Source organism: Pteropus vampyrus, unplaced genomic scaffold (assembly GCF_000151845.1).
Source record: "Pteropus vampyrus isolate Shadow unplaced genomic scaffold, Pvam_2.0 Scaffold29, whole genome shotgun sequence".
NCBI lineage: Eukaryota > Metazoa > Chordata > Mammalia > Chiroptera > Pteropodidae > Pteropus > Pteropus vampyrus.
The window spans coordinates 867,712-876,261 of record NW_011888810.1 but is presented as its reverse complement, the minus strand read 5'-3'; the positions used below and the strand labels follow the sequence as shown (position 1 = coordinate 876,261).

The window sequence follows — 8,550 nt, the reverse complement described above, 5'->3', positions numbered from 1 at the left end:
TTTTTTTTTGATTGGGTGTTTTCTCTATCTTATCTTCCAAACCACTGATTCAATCTTCTGCTTCATCTAATCTTCTGTTGGTTCCCTCTAATGTATTCTTTGTTTTAATTACTGTATTCATTTCTGACTGGTTCTTTTTATGTTTTCTATTCCCACTTTTATATTTCCTATCTCTTTGTTGACATTCTCACTGAGATCATGGAGCATCTTTAAAACCAGTGTTTTGAACTCTGCATCTGGTAGATTGCTTGTCTTCACTTTGTTTAGTTCTTTTTCTGGAGCTTTGTTCTGTTCTTTCATGTGGGATATGTTTCTTTGTGTCTCCATTTTGGTTGCCTCCCTGTGTTTGTTTCTATGTATTAGGTAGGGCAGCTATGTCTCCCTGTCTTAGTAGAGTGGCCTTATGTAGTAGATGTCCTGTAGGGCCCAGTGATATAGTATCCCTGATCACCTGAACCACGTGCTCCAGGTGTGTCCCTTGTGTGGACCACGCGTGCTCTCCTGCTGTAGCTGAGCCTCGGTTACTGTTTGCACATCAGTGGGAGGGATTCACTCTCAGAATGATTGGTTGTGAGGACTCGCTATGACTACAGTGGAGGAGCTATTGTGTAGGGGCTGACCCTATGGAGCAGGAGTCACTTTAGCAGGACTTTGGTGCCTGCCCAGTTTGCCCTTTGGGTGCGTTGTCTGCAGGGGTTTGCTGGGTGGTGCTCTGGCATGGCCCAAAGCTGGCCACTAGGTATGCCAGCCCTAGAGCCTCCTGGGAGGAGTCCCGTCACAAGCTAAGATGAGCCGTCACCTGTGCCCTGCCTGGAGCCACCTGGCATGGGCCTCGAAGCAATCTGCAGATAGCCATTACCCTTAAAGAGCTTGGAGGTACATGGGAGGGGCCAAGCCATGAACTGAAGCCAGCTGCCAGGAGTGCTGGGCTTAGGGCTACTCAGCAAGAGGTATGGAACATGCCAAGGCCAGGTGCTGCTTGTTTGGGGTTTGTGGACCTCTGAGAGATTTTAGGAAAGTTTGCAACATGAGCCAAGACAGGCTGTTTGTATGAAAAAACCACCGTAAGCAGTTTGGGTGGGCCCGCAGGTTGGAAGGGGCGGGGTCTCAGGGAATCAGCAGGGCGGAGCAAACGTCTTAGCCTCCTTGATGGAGACTCAGATATGGCAGCAGCCTGCATCTGCATGCTGGATTGGGGAGGGCTCAACAAAAGAACAAGAGATTAAATCCGCATTTCTATCTGGGAGGAAGCTGCCCCTTCAGCCCTCACCCTAAAGCCAGACAATTCAATTCCTCCTTGTATGTCCCTGATCCCTTTTGAGTTGCTGCCCCAGCACCAGAGTTCAGAGTAAGTGAGTCTGTCAGTGAATAAGTTTTTGCGTGAGCCCCTTAAGAAGAATGTCTGCGACTCCAGCTGCCCTGTGCTCACTCACCCACAATCTCTGCTGGTTTTCACAGCCAGAAGTTGTGGGGACTTTTCTTCCTGGCACTGGAACCCTGGGTTGTGGTTGAGATCCCTTGCTTCTCAGGGGGCACCTCCACAGCCAAGTTATCCTTCCCAATTTTTAACCGCCACATGTGGATGTGGAAACAACCTGTTTTGCATCTCCACCTCTCCTAAGTCTCAAGGTGGCCTCTTCTGTATATCCTTAGTTATAGGACTTCCGTTTAGCTGGACTTTAGGAGATTCTCAGTGATGGTTGTTCTGTAGTTTAGTTGTAAGTCCAATGTGGTCATGAGAGTAGGCAAGCACAGTGTCTTCCTACTCCACCATTTTGACCAGAAAATTAGCAGTCATATTTTAAGTATATGGAGCATATTCCCTGTGCCAGTATATGTGGTAATGCTTGGTATAAGAGGTGAGGAGAGAGAGGCAATTCCTGTCTTCACAGGACTTTTGCTTTTTTCCTACTAAACCTACAACTATTTCTTACCTTTTAAAATTACCCCTTATCCAAGAGTATGTCACATATTTTTATGTTCCAAAACATATAACCTAAATTTTTGACCCTTGGATGCAGTGTCCCAAGGATTTGCAAAGACAAAGCCGATCCTTTGGAAGCAATTATAAATTTTATGCTTTTAGTAGCAAATTTACAAAAATAAAAAGAGAGTGGTGAAATTACTTTTAATAACCTATCGATGTAGTCTAATCTGTAAAGTATTAGCATTTTAATGTGTAATCCATATACAAATTATTAGTTTTTTTAAAAATTTTTTCGTATTTAGTCTTCAAAACCCAACATATATTTTATACTGACAGTTTCAGCCCAACTGCTTTTTAAGGGCTCAGTAGCCACGTGTGGCTCATGGCCACCGTATTGGACTGTGAAGGTCTAGTGGACCCTAGATGCCTTTTAAAAGTAACTTCTAATGGAGTAGTTCCATTGTTCTCTTCATAGATAATAATGCTCCTTTGCATCTATGAAAGCGAAATTGGTTTTAGCTCAGAGATCATATGAAACTGACAGTTTCTATAATGAAATCTCACACATGGAAACCATAGTGAGATTCTTAGCAGGTGTAAAAAATCTGACAAAGTTATTTCTTTAACTGAAAGTTAATGGAAACTGCCACAGCTGTTCCCATTTGCACATTTGCCAAATCTCATTGCCAAAACAAAATTGTTGGCAACCACAGGAGAAGTGCAACTTACCTCTTCATTTGGGAAATGAAATTAAAACCTCAGCTCATTTCTAAAACTCACAGATTTGGTAAAAGTTAGCAGGGCAAACACACAAGCCAGTGTTAAAATATTGATGGCTTTGGTTTTCTCAGGTGCTGCTGCTAACATCTGCAGAAGATTTGGACTGCGTTCCTGGATTTCAGCAGAAAGTATTCCGTATCAATCAACCAGCTGAATTCATTGAGGACCAGAAGATTCTAAACCGTAAGTAATGTCACTTAATAATGCTTTTGGTCTATCCTCATATTTCAATTTACCAATGTCTATTAATATGTCTCAAGAAGTGGTATTCCCTAAACTGTTTTCCGATCATTATTCTTATTCGGGTTGATTGAGAATGGAAGGCCTTGAATTAGGGCCTTGCCATCTTAGAGGTGAATAGAGTAGAGTGTGTCTCTTTTTAGTATTTTACCATCGGTGAGGATTTCCTGACTGCTCCCAGAAACGAGGACCACTAGCTCCCAATGTGAGGACTGCTCTGTGCAAAGAAAATAAGATCCATTTCTCCTGGGCTGATCCCTGAGAGCAAAGCCATTGCCTTCTTGTGGATCGCTGTCCTCAAGATCGCTGTCCTGTAGTTTGTCATATAAAGCATTAGATCAAAATTATGGTGAGAGCAGGGTGTTGGCTTCTGGGAATTTTTAGGCATAGGAATTCAAAACTCTTCTTTTTGAGGCTAATAAGATGGTTTTCAGAAAAATTCAAAATCTCTACTAGCTATTCTGTGGATTAAATGCAAATCTCCCCAAATTCCAATTAATTTCATTAAAATATGCTCCCCTCAAACCTGTAGTTATAATCTCTCTTTTTTTTAATGCTGATATTATATTGTTTTATCTTTATGAGGACATGGGATACATTACTAAGTGCATAACAAGCATAGTTTTAGAATTTAAAATTGATGATAGACAAATAGCAATTTAATTGTAGGCTCTTGAGTACCATTCTTTACATTTGGGAATGAAGAATATGAAAACGGTAGTTTAATTTAGTCAGCAGATGCTCTGAGGTCCCTTCAGGGAAGATGACTGTACATTTGCCCCTATGGTCTCAGTTTTGCTTTCCAGGCTAGCCCCATTCCTTCATTCTTATACTATGTGGCTGGCATGTTTAAAGAAAAGTTGGGGGCTGGGGAAGGGGAAACAGCCTGCTTGATTGGATTGTCCTGTGAGTCTGGAACACATTTTAAGAGATGAAAGGAACACAATAATGAAGATGCAATGTTAAGCATCAAGGGACCTATCCAAGGTGGAGCCCAGCCACATCTTGATGCAATTAACACCAATGAAATCATTTCGATAATTAGAATCTGTAATGACAAGGTGCAGGACTGGCACAATAAGTGAATTCCAATATGTGATTCTATATTAATTTGATCCCTGAGTGTGACTTCTGGGTCAGGCTATCAGGAACCCTCATTTGTCTTTTGATTCTGCTATTAATCAGAATCAATATGTTTCAGACCGAACTTGGTTTATGAGAGCATTTTTCTGGCTCTCTCATCTGTCTTACTTCTCTCTCTCTCTCTTCCTTTCTATCTCTCTTTCTATCTCCCTCCTTCTCTCTCTCTCCTCTTTTTTTCCAAGTGATTATCTCAAATGGTATCTATATTAACATGCGTGGAAATGTGAAGCCACCCTGACTATGGAAATTAATAGCGTTCGTATGCAAAGCAGGCCCATAAATGTGATTGCTTCTGTAATCTTCACTACACCAAACAGCTTTTAATTCACTGCTGAGAAGCTGGAAACAATCATACTTTGGGGGATCTTTTTAATTTAAACTAGACCATACTATACATTCCAATATCACAGTTGTGTGTGTGTGTGTGTGTGTGTGTGTGTGTGTGTGTGTGTGTGTGTGTGTGAGAAATCCCCTAAGTAATTAAGTGGGATATGGTTGTTGGTTCTGTATAAGTAAATGCTAAATGGAACTGGGTTGATTATCAATGATAGCACATCCAGGAAAAGTCAGTGATATGAGAACTGAGGATATTAAAAAATTTATATGTGAATTTGTACGTAAATTGTTGGATCAGCAAAATCTGACTACCCCCTCTCAGCGAAACCATAGGTCCATATATATTACTAGAGTAAAAAAAAAAAATACAGAGAACAGATCTAGTTAGGTACTTTTGAGTTCATCTCAAAGCAATGAGCATAGGTTATATGATTATAGACCCTGTGAATAAGGTTAATTGTGCCTAAATGAAGAAGAAAGTTTTCAAAAATTTGAAAATGCCTATTGAATATTCTTTGAGAAAAATCTTGATTTCAAGAAGCAGCAATATATTGATTGCTCTACTCTACTTGCAAGAGGAAATTAAAAAATATTGAACAAATTTTCCCCCTAAGCAACTAACAGTTTAAGTGCCTCTCTCTCTCTCCCTCTCTCTCCCTCTCTCTCTCCTTCTCTCCCTCCCTCCCTCTCTCCCCCTCCCTCCTTCCCTCTCTCCCCCCACTCCTCTTACTCTTGCTCCCTCCTTCTCTCTCTTCCTTCCTCCTTCTCTCTCTCCCTCCCTCCTTTCCTTCCTCCTTCCCTTCCTCTCTCTCTTTCCTCTCTCATTCTCAGTTTCTTTCATGTATTTCATTATAGTTCAACACAAGATCCTTCTATTTCTAAAACTGTAATTAATCAAGAAACCAATGAGTGTCAGGATGAAAACCAAAAAAGATCAAACAGAACCTAAAGTGTTAAAATACTTAGACATTTGAGGTATCAAGATCTAAGAAATGGTTAGGGATATTTTAGTGACATATAAATATAAGATGATATTCTAGGTAATAACAGATGTTAAAAGAAACCAGGTTAGTTAACATTATCTTGGGCTTCACTTATGTCATTTGTGCTTTCTATTTTTCCTTTAACTTTGCAATATTTAAGAGCTTTTGTTTCCAAATCATTGCCAATTTTTCTCTCAGAAGGTGTAAACATAGCGTAATCAATCAATCGATGTCTACACTTTTCACTATTCTATAAAGTTATCTGAAAGTGTTGTCTCTTTGCCTGACAGATCCAGTATATCTATCTGCTCATATCCCAGACTTATATTCAACCAATTCTGTGTTCAGCTTTTAGCAGGATACAGGAATGTTTATTCTGTCCATGACTTCCTGCTCTCTTTGTTCAGATGGTAATATTTCCTTTTATCCTTTTTCATCTTTCTCCTCAATTCTCAATGACTTATCTTTTTTTCTACTTTAACTGTTACTAATGGTCACCTCCACTCCTTTTATTTCCCTAATATTTTATTCACTGTTCACTCTGATACATCTTTCCCTCAGTTGTTCTAAAGCCTTTTATTTTCTTCACATCCCAATAACTCTTTATTCTACTCTCCTTTCCACTAACTATACTTGCTTTCGTCTTTAAAAGGCCATTTTTCAACAAGTTTCTAGGATCAAAATATGGCATCCCACTATTTCTTCTAATATAACCAGGGGAGCACTTTCATTGTGTCTTTTACTGTGCAATGCAAAGCCCCCAACTCATGATAACTTGGACAAAACTTTCCTGGCTTCATCTCAATCTTGAAAGGTGAGCTGGAAAGATGTATGTGGTTAAGCTCATTTTTGATGAGAGGTACAAGAAGAAAGGGGAAGATAGCTTAGAAGGCAGAAATTCAGAAAGGAGAGATCCGTTCAAGGGCTTTGATCTCAGGGAGGAATCTGTGAAGGCTTTGTTGCAGGAGTCGCTGCTAGCCCCCAACACCTAGAATTATCTTAAATTGGTTGGTGTGGTTGCTTCTCTTATAACATAAAAGTATGAAATTCTGGTAGCCACCATCTTGGTACCATGAGATTTGCATAGCCACCATAGTTATAGCCTCCTAGCTGTCACCCAGGCCCCAGAAGAATAACTGGCTTGGAAAACTGACCAGCCACCCAGCTGAGGTAGAAAAAGACCAAGGCATAAGCCCCTGACATCATGTATTCTGTAAAATTACAGAACAGCATATTTTTCCTTGTCCCTGTCATCTCAGACAGACCTTCTGTCATTATGGAGGTATCTGATCATCATGTTTGCTAGGGCAAATCATACTCATGATCTTTCAGCCTGTTAGTGGGAGACTTCTCTACTAACACCCCATGGGCCACCCAATCACTATCAGCTCAGCACTTCTTTTCCTCCCTAGTTTATCCTTCATGGATCATTCCTTTTGGATTATACACACAGAACATACAGATACACAGAGAAAGATTGCCACACCTGAGTTTACCTAAAATGCAAACTTAAGAGTAATTACACTTTTAATAAATAACCTGCAGTAGTCAGAATACGCTTGGTACCAAACAACCCCAGTGACCTAATAGAATAAAAGTTTATTTTTCATGCAGGTCATGTGGACGCATCCTGGGCTGCACTCCTGGGTAGCTCTCCTCCAAGTGGCTGCTCTCCATGCAGGAACTAGAGGACCCAAGCTACTTCCAACTTGGTCCTGCCATCTTGTGCCTTTTGTCACTCTTATGTCACCGAGCTAGCAGACAGGGAGACAATAGTGTGGGAAAGGCACCCCAAATGCTTAACTACCTTAGCGCACAAGGCAAATGTATCATACCTGCTCCATTCTATTAGCCAACATAACTGCAAGTGAGGCTGAGGAATGTAGAGGAACATATGTTTGGTGTGTGCTCACAGTCCCTAAAAAAGCGATGCGACCTAAGTCACAAAGAAACTCCTGAAAGAGACAGAAATAGATCTCAGAGTAGCTTGGGCCTACATAGGAAAGAGTACACAGTTGATCATTCAAGCAGGAGAGCAAGATCCTGCACCTGTGACTACCTCCTGCTTTTCTTATCAGGGCATCACTGGCTTCCTACTCCAACCAGTCAGCTTCTTCCCTGCTCCCTCTTAGAAATCCGCCAGGGGAAGGATATCACCTTCTGATGGCTCTGATAAAGATGGGCTCCAATTGCATCCTCCTGATGATTGTAATATTGTGGTTATGATCACATAGTTTTAAACTCACATCGACTAGGGTTCAAACATATGACACAGTCACATGTTATCTGTGTGACCATGAGTAAGTTATTTGAATCATGAGTAAGTTATTTGAGTCTTCTGAGTTTGAATTATGTCATCTCTCTAAGAAGGATAATGGCAATTCTTACTTGCAGAGTTGATACACTAATTGATGGAAAAATGCTTGGAACGTAGCTATGAATAAGTGGAAGCTGCTATTATTATTATATCATTATTGCTATTGTTGTTGTTGCTGTTATTATTATTATTTGTAAGCCTTAGATAGGTTCAATTTCCTTATAATGGCCATCTAAATCTAGCTTTTTTGAAGATAAATTGTGGACATTAAAAATATGAAGAGATGAAGAAACATCTAAAGCAGTGATTCTAGGATTCAAATTTCATAGGCAAGTAGATTTTTCCTTTTTAACCTTGAATTGATAAGAGTGCATTTTAAAATATTATGTTAATTCTGGATATGAAAAAATAAAAAAGCTAGCAAGTAAATAAGATGAATACCCAATTACTTTGGCCAGAATTTTCTTTTACTAGGCCATTTGGTTCCTAAAACAAACAAAACAGGAGTAAGTACTTATTACAGAAGAGAAGGTAGTCCCTTTGATTTGAGTAAATTTTGCTCTGTAAAAAATGCACATAATGTCTTTACCTCATTTTGGTAGGACATCACTGATCTAAGGCATTAGGTTAACATTCCTTTTTTTGCTCTTGACTTTTATGATAATTCTTCTAAAGTTTCAATATGGTAATTTTTCTGAAGAGGCAGGGAGAATTCTTAAGAGATTTCTCCATGAAGAGCTATATGCATATGAATATGTTGATAGAATGAAGATAGACAGAGAGAGAGAGAGAGAGAGCGAGCGAGCGAGAGAGCACACATGAGT

The 8,550-nt window shown here is 40.0% G+C and overlaps 1 protein-coding gene across 3 annotated transcripts in view; it reads left to right on the top strand.

Moving 5' to 3' along the window:
• Positions 1 to 8,550, top strand: part of CDH13 (cadherin 13) — a 985,836-nt gene that overhangs the window by 211,015 nt on the left and 766,271 nt on the right. For all 3 annotated transcript variants that reach the window (XM_011356635.2, XM_023528555.1, XM_023528556.1), the window contains exon 2: positions 2,779 to 2,890. In XM_011356635.2, the coding sequence (XP_011354937.1) occupies positions 2,779 to 2,890 (112 nt within the window). The remainder of the gene's footprint in view (positions 1 to 2,778; positions 2,891 to 8,550) is intronic.